Below are 22,999 nucleotides of genomic sequence, written 5' to 3'. Positions count from 1 at the left end.
ACAGAGTAGCAGATCCTGTAAAAGGTCACACTTGCCAAAATACTGCACAATAACCATAACATTCATGAATTTATACTGACCCCTAGTGTTAATACCATAAAAAATTACTCCGAAACAGAATGAGAGCCTATTACTGTAATGCCGTGTAATACATACCCACTAAAAAAGGATTTTCTAATAAGATAATTTAATGTGTAGGTCTACCCTAAAGTATAATTGATGTGCTGTAATGTCTGTGCATCTTTTGGTTTTTTATCGTTTTTTCTTTTGACAATTCAAAGAATGTCTTCACCAATCTCTGTCGAAAATCAGATCTGCCTCTACAAACACTGGATATAAATATGAAAACAGGGGTGCTGTATAAGGGATGCTGTGGGATCAGTGTGTTAAATCTGCTGGTCAATGTTGGCAATACAGAAAGGAATGCACTAAAAAAAGAAACTGACAGCATTTATTGTCATTGTGCTGACAAATGCATGGAACAAAGAAATTCTTTTATGCACATGTGGCAGCTAGGAAACTGGAATCAAAGCTGAGGGTCAGACAGTGGTAGTTAAGATGCTGGGATTTAAGCTTGTTATCTTTTAAATATAAAGAATCAATTTATTGGTTGCTAATTATGTGTATCATAAGAGTATATAATACTTAATACTAAATACACTGCATATTAACATAGATGTACTGACTTTCAACAATATTCCCTAATGTTTTTCTGCATTTATTCACACTGCTTAAATTACTTTGACCTAAAAGTTATTTGTCTTGTTTTTCAATTTTGTGCATTAGGTTTGCATGAAAAGTCTATTTGGGTCATATTCAGTTTAATAGGCATGACCAGAGACATTATTACACCTAAAGGCTACTCAGTACATAAATGCGACTTCTGCTGTATGAAGCACATTTAAACTTGTGCTGGCAATTTTAGCTTGACAATAGATAGCAAAACAGTGACAGAAGGACCAAGAGATAGCTAAACCCTCTGCTGAGCTGGGTGCCATGTCCCATCACATTACAGTCATCTGAGAAGCAGCAGTGAACCTTCACCCCTGCAACTCTGTCACCTTGGCTGTTTGCTTGACTGCAGAAGGATTTGTAGGAACATGACTTCAGCACACCACCTGTTAGAAAAGATTAGAACGGACACATTCAGTGTATTCTGTTAAAATTATAAATGAGAATAATTACTTAAATATGTTTCTTTCTGTCTTTCTCACACACACACACACACACACACACACACACACACACACACACACACACACACACTGATATGCACATAAATAGTGCAGCTTTTCAAAATCCTCTCCAGTGGTAAATAAGACAAATTAAATATCTGCCGCTCTAAATGACTCCCCTATTCTGCATAACAAGAAATCGATCACATATAAAATGAAATGTAAAACCTACTGGCATCTCCTTTGATAATAGCGCAGGCATCTGAGTAACTTGGACATTCTTTGGACCCCTGGCGATTGCAATCCTCATCTGTTGACCCCATGCAGGTGTAACAGTGCAGTGCCTCACCTAGTTAGACAAACAAGACACTCAAGCATGCTTCATGTATCTGCTTTGTGTCTCTTACCCATCCCTTAGGACTACAGTAAGTCCGGAATTAATCTAAAATTCAATAAATTGAATAGGTGGGGCAAATTGCATTAAAAACTATTATTTTGGGGGCCAAGCTCCAAAAGGTGTGTAGGCATTCTATTGTATTGTATTGTTTCTTATTATTATACTTTTGCTCCTACTTCTTCTGTGGTTTGGGTGTGGCAGCCCAATCATCTGGTTAAAAAAATAAATTTGGCACACTGAATGGGGAAGGTATAAAAACATGTTTACCAAATTTAAAAACAATTTGGCAAGCTCTAGTAGCACTAGTAGCAGGTAAAATCTTGGAAGTTCATTAATGGACAACTTTTCAACTATCTGTTTAAATATCAAAACCAGGGGTCACTGAATTTCCTAGATGAATGTATGTTAAGATTTTATTACATAAAATTACATTTGGTATGTTGGATTTTGCCCCAAAATCACACACATCATCTCCAGATTATGCTTCATAAAAGTATTTAAAAGAATATTGACTACTCCAAATGGTCTGCCTGTAGTAAGCTAAAGAATTTGACAGCTACCATACAGGAAGTAAAGCTATATCTCTACAACTCTGCTCACTGACAAAACTTTAATAAAATTACCCATGACATTTTATATGCCACCTTGTAGTCAACTTTTTTTTATATCATTTGAAGAATTTGTGCTACATTTAGTTCAGGTTTGCTGTAAATTCCCAGGAGGATGCTGATGTAAATGCATACCGACATCTAAAATTCTAAGCATATTTTCTGTAGACATCCTGGATTTTAACAAAAAGTGTTTTTGTAATCCTTCAAATTATGTCTAATAAATCGCTTCATTTTATTTTATTTTATTTTGAGTCTGGTTGCGTGGACCACAAAAATTCTGCTTGGAGCTTTAATTATTAATAGCAGTCTTCATGTTTGCATAACCATTGATGTAACTACAGAAATGTATTATGACAACCATTAGTAAACATCATGTAAATTTATTCACTAAGAATCTCCACTTAAATCCCAGATGCATTTTCCCCACACAGGCTATATTTGAAATCCAAGGCCAAAGGTGCAGATATGCAAACACCCTAAATGTAATCCAAGTCAATGTATTGTTTATTCCTTCTACAGTACATGCAATCTCCAAAGGTCATCCAAACCTTGAATAGATTCATTAACATTGCAAAAGAAAGGCACACTTTAATCATGCCGAATTATCACACAGGTAGCAGGTTTCCACACTAATTTAAATCTGTATTCAAATTAAATGTGATCTTTTGAGCTCTGACTAGCTTCATTAATGATAATCCTTAAGTAATCAACCATTATCTTACTGTAGTTCAAAAAATGGCCAAAGTTCAGCCTGTACTTATCATTGAGCAGAAAATGTAATAAATTACCCCTAAGGTAATTTTAATTTGCTGTGTATTGAGTCCACTCTGCAGACTGCTAGAGCCTCGAGTGGTGATGAATTCATGCTAGAAGAAGAGAAAATTTATTCAGAGAATCAACCTTAATCACCAAAATCCTACCAAGCCTTCTTCATGAATCGTTATATCCCTTTACACTTAAATCAAATTAAAGTACTTATTGGAAACTAGTCAATCATCATAGGTACAGAACACGCAAAAACTGAAAAACCTTTCCATCACTGCATAATCTGTTATAAATCTTAGATTGAGAGAATCAATGTCCTCATGGCAGCTGGTAAACCTGAAAATTATGACACCATGCATTGCACATTGATTTAACATCTCTGAACTAGATAAATTTGTTCTTCATTGTAGCAATCAATAACGTTTTTTTTTTTTTTTTTGGGGGGGGGTTGCAATAGCCAAACAGTACTGAGATCTTTTGTGACTCACTGTAGTCTCATTGTAGACATATTTTTAAAGAAGTGGAACTTCCATTATTCTATCAACACTTGCCCAAATAAAGAAAACACAAACAAAAAACTATTCTTATCTAATAAAGTCACATTGTGTGCGAGGCACTTAACAGACTTTATCAAGGAAGTTGACTAGACGGGAAACTGACAGTGCACATTAGGAAAAACAACAGATGGAGGTCTAGACTTAAAAGATTATGAGATAGATGTGCCAACTTTGGTCTTCCTTTAAGGAGAAAAGGAGAAAAATGGAAAGCCTACAAAACAGAAGGATTGATACTTACTGTGAACACAACAGAGCAGAATTAAAAAGCCAAACAATAAGCAGCATTTGACAGCACTCATGTTGCTGTTGGTGTTGCCGACCAGATTGATTGATGAGTGAAAAGCAGGTTGTTCCTAAACCTAAACGCATCTAAATCCTAAGTCAGTGAGCTAATGCTTCATTATTGAACAGAGCCAGATTACCAGCTTGTCTACTGAGACAGGATGAGTCTTACACAAATAGTGAGCTATAGTTTAAAATATTTATCTTTTCCAATGAATTTTGCAGTGTGTAGCATATCTCATGGCTGAGCACTGTAAAGTAACTATATTTTAAACCTATTTTCTGTTCATGAAACATTTAAATGATCAAATGACCTATATCACTCAAATTCTCAAACACATTTCTGCACAGCTACTCAATGAAATTGTGAGTATTGTATATGTTATACTATGGTAGAAATTCTAAATAAGAAATAGACCAGGATAAAAAAAAAAAATTATCAGGACACGAAACGGAACTTTTGCTTTGCTGCCACTCGGACGTTTTTAATTGCCAGATGTGTTCATCATGGCGGATTTGGTGCTTGATTTGAGACTGAAATTTTTGTGATTAAAAATAATTTTTGGTGGAGTTTATTTATTTTTTATATCTAAGTATTTAGCGTGAGTTATTAACGGGTTAATTTTGACAGCCTTCATAATTGTTTCCTTTTTTCTGTTTCATCTTTTGTCTATTTATTGTCAGCACTCCAGCAGCCTGACCTAAATTTAAAAGAATATTTGTTTTTTAATTATAAAGCCATATGGCAAATACCATAGACTGCATCACAGCTTTGTAGATAATTCTGCCAGGGTGTCGAGAATGTTCTGGATGTAACTCAATTTAAAAAACAGAAGAAAAAAACAGAAAATTGGATAAAATGTTACTAAGTGAGTTATTTAAGAAAGAAATCATGATTTAAATATGCAATGTCATCTTTTTCCATTTTCATTGTTTTCCAGTGTTTTGATAGCCACAATACAATTATTTCAAGAACTAAATAGATGCAAATACAAGATAATGGTTTTGGTTTACAGACTATTTTATATGACTCAGCTCTGTTCTTTCTCATTCTGTGCCTGTTTTAATAAAATAAAAAATAGAATAGAGCTTTTGAATAAGACCGAACAGGAAACGTTTGTAAGCTGCATCAACTGACTCATCCTCATCATACTACATATAACAAGTGCAGCTATAACAGGCTCTCAGACTGACTATTTCTGTGCTTGACACTTGCAGGATTATTGCCTGAAGGATGTAAGTAACCACCTGCTGTATCAGCAGTAATGAGCATCTATTTAGGCATATAAAGATTCTTCCTCACACAGCAAGATATTCTTCTATACAGTTTAATCAAAAGGCTATTTTAACTCTTTAATGTTTATTTCTCTGCATTACCTTTAGTGTAGATTAGCTTGTGTAGGACCAAACAAAGAGGCCACAGAGTTTATTGCCATCTTTTATTGCACTTTGTAAGCAGGTGCTGTGTAGCTGAGTAGGTCTCCTCTTTAGGGAAACCTCTACATCAACCAAAGCAGGACCTAGACAATCCTATTCAAATTAATTTAGCTATTTAAGTACCAGAGACAGCAGACATTATACTTAGTAACTTATTAAAATAAAATCCCCCAAAAATACAATTGCACATCGATTTGTGAAGAGGCAACAAAACTAGGGAAGTATCTACAAAGATACATGAGGAAGCAGATTAAACAGTATCAAAACCTGCATTTGTGTTCCTATGCTATATTTAGCTCATATTCACAAAAAAAGAAATGAACACATGCATATTTAGAATCATTTCATAATCATATATATAGACATGTCTTTCTTCTCACTTGCAAGTTCAAGTTTAAAGAGGTTACCACAGAAATTAACTTAACAGTCAGCTCCATCAGTGGCTGTCATGGCATCATAGCAATTAAACTCATCCTCACTCTCTCTCGCTCTCTTTCTCTCAGACATACACACACTCTCATAAAAGTTCTGTACTGATGGGGAATACATCTCAAAAATATCCACAAGACCCCTATTACAGGTAAATTGGTGTACATTAAAACATCAAAATGCTTTGTTGGTAGTTACAGTGGCATGATCGAGTGACCAGAGTGTTCACCTAGTCAACAGGAGCCACACTTCTTGCAGAATGTCAGTAGTGTTTAAGATTTTGGGGACAGTCTGTGGTTCTGTCCAGCAGTCAATAAAACAACATCAGCACAATGTATTTTTTACAACTCCCTTTCAGTTCATATACTGTCCTATGTGGACATGGATCATATGACAGTCAGCTAGCTCTTTCCCATTTTAGCAATCAGCTCATCACAGATCTTGGTCAATTCTTCAATCTCTTTGTTCTGTGGGGAAAAAAAGCAGATATATTGTGTCAAATAATTACTTTATATTTTAGCATATGCGACTATATCACAATGTATTTTTCGTATCAGTTATTGGCAGTGTAGACAAACCTTCTGATCCAATGTGCGCTCTAGTGAATCCACCTTCATCTGTTCTTTCCTTAGACTGGCTTGATATGCTGCCTGTTCCTGCTTAGCTTTCACACGCACTTGCGCGATTTCTGCATTCGCCCTGCAGGAAGCCACAAAAGCGCTTCATAGTCAGGCACTGCCACTGCACGTTACATTTAGGCTTTATTTCCACACAACTCATTTATCCACTAACAGCCATTAGGTGCATGCCTCAGGCTGCAGTAGACAAGACAAATCAAAATAATTCTGCAATAAAGTATTTAGAATGTCTCACTGCAGTGCACTTACTTATCCAGTTTCTCCTCAGCGTGGATTTTCAGGGCCTGATAGCGCTGCTCCTCCTTGCGCACTCGAGACAGATACTCCTGTGCACATTTCTTCAGCACATCCTCATTCTAAAACAAAAATGCTTTGTGAAATTTATTGTTGCTATCTCTATGTCTAATGCACGTGCTTACCTAATGCATAACTGAAAAAACAAATGGATTTGAAAAGAGCTAACAGATTATGCAGAAGTGAGGTTATATGATATCCAATCAAATTAGCTTTGAGTTGCATTGGCGGCCCAATGCGGAGCCTTTATGTAATTATATATGATCAGATTTCCCTGGTACCCTTACATCAATATTGCAGTGAAATAAATAAAATGCTGATGAACACAAGAAATATTCATTTTCCATATGATAATTTCTTGCCTAATTAGTAAGCCTTTGGTTGTTAATTAAATTTTTTGTTGATATGGACAGATACATTATATGTACAAAATTTTGGGGACATTTGTATGTGCTTTTTTGAACATCCCCTTCCACATTTAGTCTTCATTTGCTGTTATAATAATCTAGATCTTCCACTTCAACCTATGTAAACCATATCTTCACAGAGCTCACTTTGTGTGCTGTGAATGTGTAAGTAAGTGTTTATCACTAGACTTTTGTATTCACCTTACGAAAACCTTCAAGAACATCTTTCATTTTCTCATAACGGCGGAACAGATCAGCAAGAGACTTCTCCACCGAGTTGAGATCAGCCAGCGCCTGGTCCTTTTCTAGAATAAGCTGCTGGATGGTGTGATGGGACAAAGATTTCTCCCTCTGCTCATCCTCTAAGATATACACACGAACACACACACACACACACACACACACACACACACACACACACAAACAGAGATACACATAGTGATGAGACCTCTGCCTAATAACCCTGCCCTACTGTCATAATACTGACAATGATGTGAAAAAGTACTGCTAAATGTCATTAATTATTAGGCATCCCACAGACAGTCACACTCAATTCCACACAGTCAAATCCCCATGGAGTAGATAAACGGAAGGCCAGCAATAGAGACACTATAAATGGACTCAGAATTGGAAAATATGATATGCATTGCATCATTAATGATGAGCACTAATATTTGATGGCATTCTGTTGAACCGCATTTCCCCTGTGAAGCATGCAGACGAGACACACAGTAAATGATGGGCAACCAAAGAGACACAGGGTGACAGATGAGACCACCACAGAAGATCGTATGACATCCCTTTACACAAGAGACTTTACAGAAACACCTCCGATGCTATGATAAGACTTATGGACCATTTTGTGAGAGACAGAATATGACACATACAAAATTGTGCATGGCAGTTATGGTACTTATGTTTTATGTTTCTATAACATTGTCTGGGCTGTAAATGTGAGTAGTAGCACCTTGGATTTGAAATCGCAAAAACAGCTAAACACCCAGAAATGGAAAAAGTAATAAACACGCAAGGAAACAAGAATGGATATACTCCACCTTGCCCCATCTACCAGATGTTTTTGGACGCTAAACAAACAGACAAAAAGTAGAATCCTTTTGTTACTTACCAGGCATGCCTGATTGATTTATCAGGTATTTATGGGCAAAGAAGGGAGGCAAACAGAAAGAAGGGATTGTGTTAAATCAAGCCAGCTGGGAGTGATACAAAGAAGGTGGGAAAAAAGTCTGTTACAGATATAAAAAAATTTAATAATCCTTCTCCTTCCATTGGGTCCATCAAGATAGAATAACTTGAAAGAAAAGATTTACATCACTAAAAATCTGTAAGAGAAAAGTAATGAAGAAAGTAAGGAAAAAGAATATGTAAGTATGAGACTTGGTGTGGAAAAGGGGAAGAAAAGTGAAGCGAAACTAAGTGAGAAATAGAATGTCACAGGCTTGAGCTGACACAGTTCTGAAACAATATGTGTGAAAAACAATATAGAGGAAAGATAGAAAATAGGGTGAAAATAGCAGTACATGTTAATGTTGTGCAAGACAACATGACAAGAGCAAAAGTTGAGACGTGAAGGGTAAGAAAGCCTGTGCTTGGAAATGTCTCACAACCCCCTAAGTTGAATAAAATGTAAGTGTTACAGTATGTGATTCTGTAGATATGTTTCAAAACTCAGAAACAGTGTGTGATATTTGGTCTTGTAAACAATATCTGTAAAAGACAATGGCAGTAGAGTTGCTACAGCATATAGACATAATGAACCAAAAGGTGTATTGCAGACACTGCATACTCACCAATCATTTGTGCAATGGTCTTCTCATACTCTGTAACTATTCTCCTGCAGACCAAGGAGAAAATATCTTTTATTTGTATTTATATTCAAGAACTAAAACAGGTATGCAATTCACAGTACATATTTACCAAACAAGAACAGAATGTTTCTTCCATGCTTTTGCTGTGGTTAATTCAGTAAATCTGTTTCTCACATTTTCATCTATGCTTTCTAGTGACAGCTGGCTGTGACACTTTTTCCTGAAGTTACCAGTATAAATGCAGTGCTTGGAAGGCTTCTGTTTTTTGGTAAAGGCCTATAGGGTGGCTTATTTTAGGACATGCATGTTGCCAGCACAGTAAGGAAAAGGGTTAGCGATGGTTTTGCTTAGATTGCTAAGGCTTCCTTATGCTAAGCCCAGTCAGTTTAATAAAGAAAGCTGCCGTCTTTATCCCACCTTCCCCTCAGCCTCCAGCACATGACTGAGCCAGAAGTTACAAAAAAAGATTAATAGGTACCATATTCCTAAAAAAATACATTTTCCAAAAAAGAAATTAATTTTACAATTCAATGTGTTAATGTTTAGTATACATGCCATTAGTCCTGTCTCATTTACGGTTTCCCAGCTGCTTTGGAGCACTTCTCGAATCATCTTTAATATTTGCAAACCAGTAAATGCATTCTCAAAACTATTTGTACAAACAGCACAACACATTGGATTTCTTGCAAAATGTACTTTCCCCATAAATCCTCAGTTCATCTCTCAAAAGTTAGTATTTGTGTCAATGAACATATCATTCCCATCAGAATGAAAAGTCCTTTTCATTGTTCACAAACAAGATTGTTTTTAGGAAGATGTTTAGGCATGCTGTCAGTATGACGGTGCATAGCTTCAGTATTTCTTGATATAAACTACAGCTTGGATTACAATGAATGAAAAAAATTTAATTTCTTCTGTACGGCATCTGTGAATTTGATCTACAGGGATTTCATACACAACAGTGCCTACAGATTACACAGAATAGTGTAGAATAAATTCTCAAGTGGCCTACGGTTCTGTTGTACATTTGATGAAAGAGCAGGAAAATGGTCAAAATGGTTTCAACTGACAGAAAGTCTACACAATTTTAATATCTACTACACTGATTATTTTGCATTTCTCAGATCAGAAATGAAATTCTTAAATCAGCTTAATCAACCTCCACATTATTAAGTCACTTGCGCACATCATAAAAGCAATTCTTGTTGTTGCTTTGATCAAATTGCGAATGCTTTTGTACATTCATTTGATTAATTGTGTACAACTGATAATGTAGGAAACAGCAGACAATTGTACACAATTAATCAAATGAATCAGTGTAGTAGATATTAAAATGGTGTAGACTTTCTGTCAGTTGAAACCATTTTGACCATTTACCTGCTCTTTCATCAAATGTACAACAGAACCTTAGGCCACAAGAGAATTTATTCTACACTATTCTGTGTAAACTGTATTCACTGTTGTGAATGAAATGCCTGTAGATCAAATGTTCTGAAATATTCAGAATAGCCCATCTGGCATTACAACCAAGCCATGGTCAATAAACCTAAAAACACAGTTCCCCCTTTTTGATGTTTGATCTGAACATGAACTGAAGCTCTCACTTGTAGCTGCTTGATTTTATAAATTCTGGATCCACCACATGATTGACTGATTGGATAATAGCATGAATAAGCAGGCGTACATTTGTTTCTATTAAAGGGGCAGGTGAGTGTATGTCTTTCCCCACATGTCCGTGACACCTATTTAGACCTATTTAATTGGCTTTGTATATGGGCCTAATCTTTGAAAAAAGGTTGGAGAGAGAAAATCAAATTGACAGATGCTCTGAGGCTGATGTGCTGGTCATAAACTGCAGCAGTTGGCTACACTATGCAGTCTACAGTGTAGTCACTTTGTAGGAGGTGCACCATTATGAGAAACCTTCCCAGCCTGTAGTGTATCTCCCCCTTTTTTTTCTTGTAATAATGACAATTATAATAATGAGAGTAAGGGCTAATAGATCGTAAAGAACATGGAACCTCTTAATGCGAAATTACCCAACGTATCAGCTAATAGCCTAGTGTCAACTAGAATACTAGCCAACCTTCCCAAATTGTTTACACAATACAATTAAGCTTATGCTACCTAATTTGCTAGCACTTGACTTTAATTAAATAATATAAGACTTTACTTCATTATTAGACTTTTAAATTGTTTAGCTGCTATAATTTAGTTAATCAACATTAGCCATGCTAAATGCTAAAACTATATAAACTCAGTGATGTAGTTAGGTAGCTAGCGAGCTCAAAGCTGTTAAATAACAAAAATAATAACGTTTTCTATTTAAGAGTACAGACTTTTATGCAATTTTTTACCTGAATGTATATCATAAAATGTTGTGAAGACTAAAGAACAGTCTGTGTGTAATGTAGTGCTCTCTTACTTCATTTCTTCCAGCTCTTGTCGACTTTCCTCATACTTCCTCTTCCAATCCAGCACTTCTTTTTCTTTGGCAACAATCTGATGATGCAAACAACAGTACATTTTCCATACAGAAAGGGAAGAGGTGTGCAGTATCAGCTCATACAGTAATGTACAAGGCTGAGTAATCCTACATCTTGTATTAGAAAACTGCATAATCAACAGACTGGATAGTTCTGGAGTACAGAATGGATGCATGTAGTCCATTACCTCAGATAAGTCGGAACTTATTTAGTAGTAATTTTTATTTATCGTTTTACATTCACATTTAAACAATAGTATATACCTCTTCTCTCGCTATGCCTAGAGAATGATCCATATCTTGGGGAAGATAAGGGCTTTCAGCTTCACTGTACCCTGTCCGGGAGTATAGGGAGCTTTTGGACACACCGCTGTCTTCAGGGGAGGCCTGCTCTCTCTCCTGATTTGGAAAGATCATAAGTGTTAAGATGGAGGATACATTCTGATTGTATGTAGCCTCAGTTAGAGGTGTGCATCGGGACTGGGATCGCATGGGATCCCCAGGACTTATATCAGAAACTTGCGAGAGGAAGTGTTTTTACCAGATATGAATCATGCAAGTCAAAAAAGGTAATCTTTGTGTAACATAGGAGCGTTCTAAGTGCTTGTGCTGTGTAACATATACTGCAATCATTCAGCATTTATAATTATTTTATTCTTATAATGGTTGCTGTGGGGTAAATTACAAATTTGTTTGCAGTTTTCAAAACAGAACCAACTAATTTTGTTAGAAAATACGGTGGCCAGGTACAAGCAAAAATAAATCTGCATTAGATGGCTTGAAAGGCCAAAAGTGTCTAAGAGATAAGACGGGATTAGTCAGAATTCCTGAGGGTAAGCAGTAAAAAAATGGTCCCGCACACACCTCTATCCTTAATGATTCACACTCTTCAGTCATACACTCATACTAGAGGGATTCTGAACCAAGCCATGAGGCAGCACATTGTCTACAGGTTCTACACAGCAAAGTCACAATGCCAATGAGAGCAGGATTTTAGCTCGGATTTAAAGCTTTGCGCAGTTGGGATGAGGCTTCAATCTGCCGTTGAGCTTCAGCTAAGAAGTCGTGATAGGCTCAAAGCAAGATGGGTGGAAGCAGCTGCTCATTGTGAAAGAGCATAGCTGTGATTGGGCCCAGGCTGGGGAGAAAAGGTATTCAGGAGGGCTCAAAGAATTGGCTATGTGTTAGTGGCATGCTGGAGCAGTTAAAAAAGCAACATGTTTACAAAGGTGTTAATATAATGATATGCACAAGAATAAATAAACAGTTGAGATGCACATTTTCAATATCAAAGAAAAGCAACATGTCCTGATAAATTTAAGGTTTAACTCCAACACTAACTGTGTAATAACCCCAGACACATTCACATATTTGATCCCAAGTTTAAGGATCACAACCTTTACTTTTGATCAGATTTTGCTTTACCTTAAATCTGCCCAAGAATATGAGACAAAAGGAATTCACAAATTTCTGGATCTTATAGCACTTTTTTTACAAATGGTGAATCTAAACAGGTTGTATTCTTGGTTTAATTTGACAAGGAAAAACAGCCACAACTGCACGTAAATCATTCACTGCACGCCCAATTTCCCAATCTATTTATAAACCTAAATGGAAAGGCACAATGTAAACACAATGATTTTTTTCCACTTAAACCCCATCTGCTGATGGAGGGAAAATCCAAAGAGGATGATTAAGAGATTATTTGGCAAGAGTTCAGCTCTACAGAGGGCACAGAGGGATATGACTGGACACAAGCACATACATTTTAGGTCATGGTGATAATTTCACTATTCTCATCACTGGTGTTATGAAAAAAGCTGCCAACAGACCCATCATATGAAACTACTAGTTTTAAAATGTATTTACTCAGACAGTGCTTGTATCTGTGACACACAGCATAAGCTGTTCATGTAAAATTATAATTGTAAAAGATGCTTAGCTGAAATTATCAACACAATAGTGTGACAATGTTTCTATAAAGCATCGTATTACAACATATTGATTACATAATATCAGAATGCTATTGTGAATTCAGTAGTGTATATTTTAAACTCCTGGGTGAAAAATGGTCTTAACAACAAATTATTAATCTGAAGATAAACAAGTATTAAACAAATGCACTCCTGTAGCTAGTGAATGACTGAAGATCATCCAATAAATCACCACTGTAAACTGTAATAAATGTGACTTCAGTACTTAACAGTAGTCTCCAATTGGTTTTAAATAAAAATAGATGCATGGTGTTAAATCTGTTATCTTATGTTCAGTGTAAAGGGGACATGCATAGGATTTATTGTAACTATTGTATCTTTTAAACAAATCTTGTGGGATGTGGGATTTTTGTTCTATGTGGGATATGCGAGGTATGTGTAATATACATTTTATTTCACCTCTATGTTTTAGTTTAGGAAAGGTTCAAACCCAGTGGAAAAAGAGTCGGAGTTAACTTATTCTAATATGAATCCTTTTACTTAAACTGTGGATTGACTGTTGAGATTCCAGCAGCGTGGGCTTGGTTTCTTGAGCTGAGACTGTAAAGCATGCAAGAAAAATACTTGAAAATGGAGTGGGGAGAGCACAGGGTCGTCTCAATGAGTGGGTGAAAACAGCGGCTCAGGGCCTTGAACTAACTATGCATCAAGATCTAGCAAAAGATTGCATGTGAATTGAAAGTTAAAGTAAAAATCCGTAACCAGCATGAAAACTCCTGAACATCTTATGGGAACTCCAATGAAATAATTTTGTATTAGTTTTCAATTAGTTTTTAGCCATAACAGATCAAAAGCTAGATGATCTTTGACATAAGACAAAATGGGAATGGCGTTCAGTACTTGTGCTTAATGACATCTAACTTAAATGAATGGTGGAAATATTTTTCAGCAAGTGGGAGCTATAAACAAATACATGGCAGACCTGTCAGACAGTGTATAGGAAATAATTTGTATTAATGATCAAATAATAAAGTGTTAAATTGTTATTAATCAGATGAAAAATTTATTGCAATTATATTTTGCAATTTCTTGCCCACAAACAGCAAGGTTTCTGATAGAGTTGCACGTTTCCTTATCAATAGCAGAAGAATGAATGAGAATTGCGCTATGGGTTATTATTTATTAGTGATGCAGCTGCATAATCAGTATTTAATTTTGCACAGGCAAGCACCACTCCACAGATACTTAGAGCTCATTTATACCTGCAATGCTTAATCTGTGTGTGTAAATCTAAATGGATGATCTGGCTCAGCAGAGTTGCCTGAATGATGTGCAGGTACATGTCAGTGCATTAATAAAGCACATTGTGGCACTCAAACAGGAACTTATGGCATTTAAGCATTTGAGATGTGAACATGTTCAAGAAAAAATGGCTGGTAAATAGCTATGGCAAATCAAGTCTTACATATTTAAGAAATGCTTAATTTGCTAGGCTATCATTCAGGTATTGATTATGTTTGGTTCTATTCTTTATTTGTACAGAATGCCCACACCAAGCCCACACTACATTCCCTCAGCCAAGTCTTCTTCTTCTTGTTATTTCGCTTCTCCTATTAGGGGTTGCCACAGCGGATAATCTGTCTCCATACACCCCTGTCCTCTACATCTGCCTCTTTCAAACCAACTACCTGCATGTCTTCCCTCACCACATCCATAAACCTCCTCCTTGGCCATCCTCTTTTCCTACTTCCTGGTGGCTCCATCTTCACCATTCTTCTACCGATATACCCCATGTCCCTCCTCTGCACATGTCCAAACCATCTCAATCTCGCCTCCCTCACCTTGTCTCCAAAATGTCCCACATGCGCTGTCCCTCTAATAAACTTGTTTCTAATCCTGTCCATCCTTGTCACTCCTAATGAAAATCTTATTTAATGCCACTGTCTCTAAACCATACAACATCGCAGGTCTCACCACAGCCCTATAAACTTTCCCTTTCACTCTCGCAGATACCCTTCTATCACAAATCACTCCTGCCACTCTTCTCCACCCACTCCACCCTGCCTGCACTCTTTTCTCCACTTCTCTAACACACTCTCCATTACTTTGCACTGTTGATCCCAGGTACCTAAACTCCTCCACCTTCTCCACCTCTTCTCCCTGCAACTGCACCACACCACTGCCTTCCCTCTCATTCATACACACGTACTTTCTTTTATTCCTACTGATTTTCATTTCCCTTTTCTCCAGCGCATACCTTACAATATCATCCAGAAACATCATAGTCCATGGAGACTCCTGTCTGACCTCATCCGTCAACCTGTCCATCACCACTGCAAACAGATAAGGGCTTAGAACCGATCCTTGATGCAGTCCCACCTCCACCTTGAACCAGTTTGTTGTTCCTACTGCACACTTCACCGCTGTCACACTGTCCTCATACATACTTCTCTTACACACCTGACTTCCTTATACAATACCACAACTTCTCCCTCGTACGCTTTGCACACTGCAACTCCTTCTGACCTTCCCTATGCTTTTCCATCAATATTCTCAAAGCAAAATATTTTTTATGCTTTTCTTTAGCATGCAACCATACTTTTGCTCACAGATAGTCACCTCTTCTCTCAGCCTGGCTTTTCCCATAACTTCATGGTGTTACTGATCAACTTTTTTCCCCTGTAGTTACTGCAGGTCTGCACATCTCTCTTATTCTTAAAAACTGGTACCAGCAAACTCCTTCTCCTTCTTATTGCTCTAACCTGCAGCACATCCTTCCCAGCTGAGTCTCTCTGCCTGGCCAATCAGTACAAATCCTTTTCTCCTTTCTTAGTGTCCAACTTTTTATACAGCTCCTCATATGCCTTTTCCTTGGCTTTCGCCACATCCCTTTTTACCTGCTGCCGCATCTCCTTGTACTCCTGCCTACTTTTCTCATTTCTCTGCCGATCCCAATACTGTTTTGCCAAACTCTTTCTCCTTATGCTCTCCTGCACTTCCTCATTCCACCACCATGTCTCTTTGTCTTCCTTTCGCTTTCCATATGTCACACCAAGTACCTTTCTAGCTGTATCACTTATCACTTCTGCAGTAGTTGCCAATCATTCAGCACCTCTTCACCACCATGAGGCCCTGTCTGACCTCTTCCCTGAATCTCACACTACAGTCTTCCTCCTCAGTTTCTCCAACATATTCTTTTTTCAGTCCTCACTCTCCTTTTTTTCTTCTTCACCTCCAAAGCCATCCTACAGACCACCATCCGATGCTGTCTAGCTACACTGTCCCCTGCCAACACCTTACAGTCTCCAATCTCCTGCAGGTTGCATCTCCAACATAGAACATAGTCCACCTGTGTGTGCACCTTCCTTCACTCTTATACGTCACCCTATGATCCTCCTTCTTATTAAAATAAGTATTCACTACTCCTATTTCCATCCTTTCAGCAAAATCTACCACCATCTGCCCTTCCACATTCCTCTCCTTAAAGACATACCTACCCATCACCTTCTCATCACCTCTGTTCCCTTCACCAACATGCCCATCGCTAATCTTTCATTTTTACCACTTCACCTAACTTACTCCAGATTTTTTTTCTTCTCCTCCATCTCACAACACACTTGTGGAGCATAAGCACTTATGACATTTATCATCACCCCTTCAACTTCCAGCTTCACATCTATCATCCGATCAGAAACGTTCTTCCTCTCCACAACACTCTTACTGTACTCTTCCTTCAGAATCACACCTACACCATTTCTCTTTCCATCCACACCATGATAGAACAGTTTAAACCTCCAATGTTCCTGGCCTTACTCCCTTGGTCTCCTGAACATGTCTACATTTCTCAGCTCCATCATATCAGCTAACTCTCTATCTTTACCAGTCATAGTACCAACATGTAAAGTACCCACCCAAACCTCCACTCTCCTACACTTCTCCTTTCACTGCTGTCTCTGTAGACATCTTCCTCCTCTCCTTCTCCTCCTTCGGCCAACAGTAGCCCAATTTCCACCGGTACCCTGGTGGATAACAATACCTGTGGCGGTCTTTGGTAACCCGGGCCTTAACCAATCCAGTATGGAATTCTGGTTCGTGATCCACATATTTTATTTGGCACATTTTACGCTGGATGCCCTTCCTAACACAAACCCTCCCCATTTATCCAGGCTTGGAACCGGCACTAAGAGTGCACTGTGTTTGTGAGTGACTGGAAACATTATTTTTAGCCACTTTTATTTTAGACCCACATTCATTATTTAGAGAAAGATCGCTTGTATAAGTGGTTATATTTCTGAAGAAACAATATTAGTCAATAAGAGTGCTGTTCACAATTACCAAACAAGTGGTGAGAACCTCAGCAAAACTGATCAAGGCTCAGGGTTATCTATTATTACACTGACAGTGTAATTGCCTGTATGTCCACTATTTTACTTTGTGACTTAGAGTCAATTAGTGACAGAATTTGAACTCAAATTAGTCAATTAGTGACAGAATTTGAACTCAAATTGCAAAAAGAACAAAACAAAAAATTAAGCAGGAATTCAGATATTTTCAAGTTCAGTTTTGTGTAGACAGTGAATTTGATGTATAAGAACAAGACTAAACCCCATATAGCATCCCAAGTTATCATTGTCTCTATGCAGCTCCTATTCAGGCAAACATGCAGGATTGTCACAAAGCCCTTACAGAAGACACACACTCCATCCTCGAGAGACAGATCGTGTCGGTTTGGGAGAGAGCAGCACCAGACAGAGAGCAGGAGCCAGGTTAGAGAAGTCATATGACAGGATCCAGGGATGAATGTGAGTGTTGGGCCACTCCCACAATATGTTGAGGTAGTATGTGGGTATGTACTCACACTGAGTAGGGATGCAGTCAGGTAAAGGTGTCACACGTGCTCCCACACACAGCACTGCACACACTCTGCTATTGCAGATAAAAACCACGCACACAAACACACCCCGGCACGCCCACACACAAAGTCACAGTGCAATACCTGAGGGGAAACAGTGGATAGAGAAGGGCTCTGAGAGATGTTTTGGGCTACCTGCAGAGCCTCAATCCTCAGAGCGGCGAGGACTAGCTCTTCCTGGGCCGCAGGGGGAGGACGAGGTATATGAGGAGGAGGAGGAAGAGGAAAAGGGAAAAGCAGCAATGTAGAGGGAAAGGGTTTTGGGCAAGGAGGGAGAGAGGAGTTAGAGTTCAAGCTCTCACCTCTTATTTGAACTGATTGAGTTCAGCAGAATACATTAACACTCCCAAACACAAACACACATACACACACACCTATATGAATGCAGCATAGACACACATACCTTATTACACATACAAGTATAATGTTATATTATGATGTTCAGAGCTGAGGCCAAGTCTATCTCCAACATCTAAATTGTCCAGGTATTTAAATTTGTTGGGAAGAAATATTTTAAAAACAAATGTCACATAAATGTAAAAAACATTAAAGGCTTTTCTCAACCTAGATTATTTCTACATCTATTTCTATAACGTGACCAATTAGCATTGATGTGATTTACAAACCTTTTCATGTACTAAAAACAGAAATAACAACCTTTAAAAACGTGTTGACCTCAGCTCAAGAACAACTAATACAGAGAGATGAAATAGACATAGAGGACAGAAAGATACACCAGCACTGGACAAATAAAGTAAAAGGTAAAACAAAACAAAAACAAAACAAAAAAAAACATGAAAGCTGACTGAAAACTCTCACGCCAACAATCAAACATTCAGTCCAGCAGAAGAGGTCTGAGGGGGAAAAGGAGAGCAATAGGGGCTCAGCAGGCATGTCACTTTTTACACACCTGCAGTTTGTGGGCGAAGGCAGTGGGGTTGGTCTCTGCCAGGTCAGGTTCCAGGTAGCTGAGAGGGGTGGCTGATTCACTCAGCCTGTCTAATAGGGACAGATCTGCAGGATCCACGGGGCCTTGAGGGGGGGACTGTTATGGAGTTTACAGTGGGAGAAGGACAAGAGGAGGAGGAAGGTGTGTGGGTGTCAGCAATATGAAGCAAGCACAGAAATTGCCTCACCAGCATGGGCTGGTGCAAACTTTAAGCTGGATATTTGTTTGTTTGTTTGCTGGGGTTCTGTTCATTTAAGGCACGTGGCTGTGATGCCACAATGACAGCCGGCTATTTACAGGCTCAACTGAGGGTGTAACCCTGATGATTAAAATTACCATTAATAGATGGTAAGCTTGTCTTTTGTCTCCCTCTAGGGGTAGAAAGTAAAATAGCACTTAAACTGCTATTAAGCAATAAAAAGATGGAATAGTGTAAAACATGTTCTTTCCAAACACCAGGCCTACAGTGAATGATAAATTCAAGATTTTATCAATTAATGATCATGTTATTAACAATGTTTGAAAGCACTTCTTACGTTTAATTAATCATACTGACCATTCCATCTTTCTCACAGCTCTGTGTCCGCTTCTGGGAATGGACTTCCCTCTTTTTGTTTTTCTCCAGTGTTATGAGCTCAGGGGCTCCACAAGATGAGAGCACAGGCGGTTTTCCTTCCATTGAGATTTTAGCCTCCATTTCCTCAAAACTCCTACAGAAGATGCATGGGTTAAAAGTTAAAGGAATAAGTGAATGGTTTTCCCCATAAGCATATTCGACATATGTTTCAGGGTTCTGTTTAGATTTAGTTGTATGTAAGAAAGGTGTGTGTGTGTGTGTGTGTGTGTGTGTGTGTGTGTGTGTGTATGTGTGTGTGTGTTTTATACCCGGTACAGGGGGAGTTGGGTCCGGAGTGCTGCAGACTGGTTATCCGGTTTGTACTGTCTGATACTGAATCCAGATTTAGGTAGAGGGACGGTTTTTTTAATGACAAAGGCTACCAAAGACAAAGATACTCGGATAAATAAACACACTACTAACAGAAATAGAACATAAAGTAATTATATTTTTTGGGTACTGGTACAGTGTCCACTCTGTTTTTTAGCTTACCACTAAAATATTATTACTTACTGGGGTGGAGGTTCCAATCTTCTCCATGTATTCAATCTCATAGTCTGTACATAGAAAGAAAATACAGAGATTAGAGCAACATAGGATGTGAGTTAGAACAACTCCTGTGCAATGACTGGATTAAAAGAATGATAACACTACAGTCAATACACACTCGCTCTGCAACAAACCATTTTGGCCTCTGGCCTTACAATAATGAACTGTATAATAATGAACTGAACTGCATAAGCAGGGCAGTATCACTGTAGTAAATCTGATGAATTCACACACACACACACACACACACACACACACACACACGTACACACGTACACACACGTACACATCGCACTCACACGCTGTGACCCAGATACGAGTTTATGAGAATTAATGAAACTGAGGTTTTCTGTGCTATCATCCAAATCATTATCATAATGACCTTAAACTTTAAATAATACTTGAATTCAGTTACTACTGTAAATCTACTTGCTACTTGCAAGTACAAACTAAAGAATGTAAGAGTAAACCTGTAGACTGATCCTGTGAGTTCATGGGGTTAAATTTCCATTGCCTGATTAGAAGCTTGTTTATAATAATCATATGCATAAGCTATGACCGAAAGTCTACATGTCAGCATAAAATAGTGCAACTGTACTAATAAATCATTGCGTTGTTGAATTGTCACATATTCTTTATTAATGATCAGCATCTTCTTCTTCTTCTTCTCCTTCTTCTTTCGGCTTCTACCGATGTACCTCATGTCCCTCCTCTGCACATGTCCAAACCATCTCAATCTTGCTTCCCTCACCTTGTCTGTAAAACATCCTACATGCACTGTCCATCTAATAAACTCAATTCTAATCCTGTCCATCCTCTTCACTCCCAACAAAAACCTCAACATCTTCAGCTCTGCTACCTCCAGCTCCACCTTCTGTCTTTTACTCAATGCCACGGTCTCTAATCCATACAACATCGCAGGTCTCACCACAGTCCTATAAACATTCCCTTTCACTCTCGCAGATACTCTTCTATCACAATTAATTATCAGCATCTAAATGAAGTAATTCTTAAATTAATCTTTGTAAGTTAATAATGTTATTAATGTGAGACTACACACACATAGTCTCATTACTATTACATTTGGGTATGAGTATGAAAGCAGTGCATGTTGTCTGTTTCTCCAGCTCTCACCCTGGCTCTGTGCTGGTAAGCTGCTCTCATTGACAAAGGCAGTGAGGTCAGAGGGCTGAGGAAAGTCCTGGATGTCAGACGTCAACTCCACTTGCATTTCATGCCGTGCTGCCCATTTCTGATTCGTAGAGGAGGCCAGTTTCTCTTCATCTGTGGCATGGTCCTGAAGGTGGTCAGGCATTGCATCACCAGAGGAGTCCTGCAGGGGGTGATTTTGAGTAAGATGGAAGGCAAAAACTCAATACATCCTTTTTCGGACCACAGTGAATACATTGAACATGAACAATGTTTATAAGGTTTAATCTGTAAATTCTTTTATTTTAAGATGACACAGCATAACAATTTGTCCACTTAATAGTTAACAGATACAACACTTGAACTACAGACATTATTGGTACCCCTTGAAAAGAAATAAAGACTTTTCTGAAGCTTTGCTGAACATGACACCTCTTGTGAGGCATAGAGGAGGTTGATTATGTTTTGGGGCTGCTTTGCTGAATCTTGCATGGGGGCCTTGAATCTGTGCAGGGGATACTGAAATCTCAGGAATACCAAGACATTCTGGAGCAAAGCATACTGCTCAGCATGAGAAAGAACTGTCTTAGTTTGCAGCTCATGGGACTTCCAACAGGATAATGACCCAAAACATATCGCAAAAATCACCCAAGAATGACTAAAAACAAAACACTGGACTCTTCTAAAGTGGCCTCTATGAGCCCTGACTAAATCCTATCAAACATCTATAAAAAATATTTTGAAACATGCAGTCTGGAGAAGACCCCATGAGACAGCTGGAGCATTTTGAAAAGTGTATGAAGAGTGGGCCAAACTACTGCTGACAAGTTTTTATTAAAAACTACATATTTCTGGGCAACAAAGAATTAGGTTGAAATCCCTATCATTTATGTCAATGCCATTTTCATGTTTGTTTTATTTGAAATATTTGTTGAATTAAAAAAAAGCAAAGTCTGTTTTTCATTAAAAATGGAATAAACATTGATGGAAACCAATTACTTTTGTCCATCTCCATTTTCATTGAGAAGTACCAACAAATTTGTCCATGTCTGTATATATGTACTATGCTCGATTCATTTCTCATAATTCCTTTTCAAAATGTAAGTCCGAGTCACACCTGTACAACCTGTTCAGACAGAGGTGACCTCTTTGGTGACTTCTTCACTCTAAATGTGTTCCTGTAAAATAAACAAAAAAGACATCATAAAGAGTGAAGCTTAACATAGTTCATTTTCAACAACATATAAAATAGAACAAATGCCTCGTTTAATGACCTTTATTAGCACGTGTAACTTTTACTTTCACTTCATTTGCATACATACCTGCTGTGTTGCCTCTTCAAAATTACTTTCCAACAGCCAACAATTAGCAATTACATAAACAATATTGCAATACAAAAAAGTAAAAGTATAGTTCATGATTTTAGCTGTAGTAGTTAGGTGAAGTTAGTTGTTTTGAGCCTTTAAACAAGCACAGGCCCTCTCTTCAGTTTTTTCCCAAAACCACCTGCAAGTGTACGGTAGGCTTGAACACTAATGAATGCTAGTGTCAGAGCATCATAACTTTTTCTTCTCCCATTTACAGACT

The 22,999-nt window shown here is 38.0% G+C and overlaps 2 protein-coding genes across 2 annotated transcripts in view; both read right to left on the bottom strand.

The window, feature by feature from the left end:
* Positions 1 to 433: 433 nt before the first annotated feature.
* On the bottom strand, positions 434 to 3,898 carry ly6pge (lymphocyte antigen 6 family member pge). Its single transcript, XM_046876809.1, has 3 exons — positions 3,744 to 3,898; positions 1,408 to 1,524; positions 434 to 1,118 (listed from the first exon to the last, which is right to left on the bottom strand). Exons 1-3 carry the CDS (start codon positions 3,802 to 3,804, stop codon positions 922 to 924), a joined length of 375 nt encoding a protein of 124 aa, XP_046732765.1. The 5' UTR covers positions 3,805 to 3,898; the 3' UTR covers positions 434 to 921.
* A 1,314-nt stretch (positions 3,899 to 5,212) lies between these two features.
* The window catches only part of LOC124376638 (transforming acidic coiled-coil-containing protein 2-like), a 44,226-nt gene continuing 26,439 nt past the window's right edge, over positions 5,213 to 22,999 (bottom strand). Inside the window, 14 exon segments of the mRNA XM_046835846.1 lie at positions 5,213 to 6,120; positions 6,232 to 6,352; positions 6,541 to 6,647; positions 7,194 to 7,354; positions 8,801 to 8,844; positions 11,244 to 11,320; positions 11,568 to 11,702; positions 18,234 to 18,326; positions 19,060 to 19,194; positions 19,655 to 19,808; positions 19,984 to 20,093; positions 20,228 to 20,271; positions 21,398 to 21,596; positions 22,530 to 22,590. Coding sequence (XP_046691802.1) covers positions 6,055 to 6,120; positions 6,232 to 6,352; positions 6,541 to 6,647; positions 7,194 to 7,354; positions 8,801 to 8,844; positions 11,244 to 11,320; positions 11,568 to 11,702; positions 18,234 to 18,326; positions 19,060 to 19,194; positions 19,655 to 19,808; positions 19,984 to 20,093; positions 20,228 to 20,271; positions 21,398 to 21,596; positions 22,530 to 22,590 — 1,507 coding nt within the window. The 3' untranslated portion in view covers positions 5,213 to 6,054.

This window comes from Silurus meridionalis, chromosome 2 (genome assembly GCF_014805685.1).
Source record: "Silurus meridionalis isolate SWU-2019-XX chromosome 2, ASM1480568v1, whole genome shotgun sequence".
Taxonomy (NCBI): Eukaryota; Metazoa; Chordata; class Actinopteri; order Siluriformes; family Siluridae; genus Silurus; species Silurus meridionalis.
The sequence above is the reverse complement of the archived record's forward strand: the minus strand, read 5'-3'. Positions and strand labels throughout refer to the sequence as shown.

What these genes read in the sequence shown, in the direction of transcription:
- ly6pge (XM_046876809.1), bottom strand. Translation starts at nt 3,804, where the DNA reads ATGAGTGCTGTCAAATGCTGCTTATTGTTTGGCTTTTTAATTCTGCTC. An exon ending in TCTGCTCTGTTGTGTTCACA is followed by an intron (nt 1,525 to 3,743) that starts GTAAGTATCAAT and finishes TTGTCTAACTAG; the next exon opens with GTGAGGCACTGCACTGTTAC. An exon ending in TATTATCAAAGGAGATGCCA is followed by an intron (nt 1,119 to 1,407) that starts GTAGGTTTTACA and finishes CTTTTCTAACAG; the next exon opens with GTGGTGTGCTGAAGTCATGT.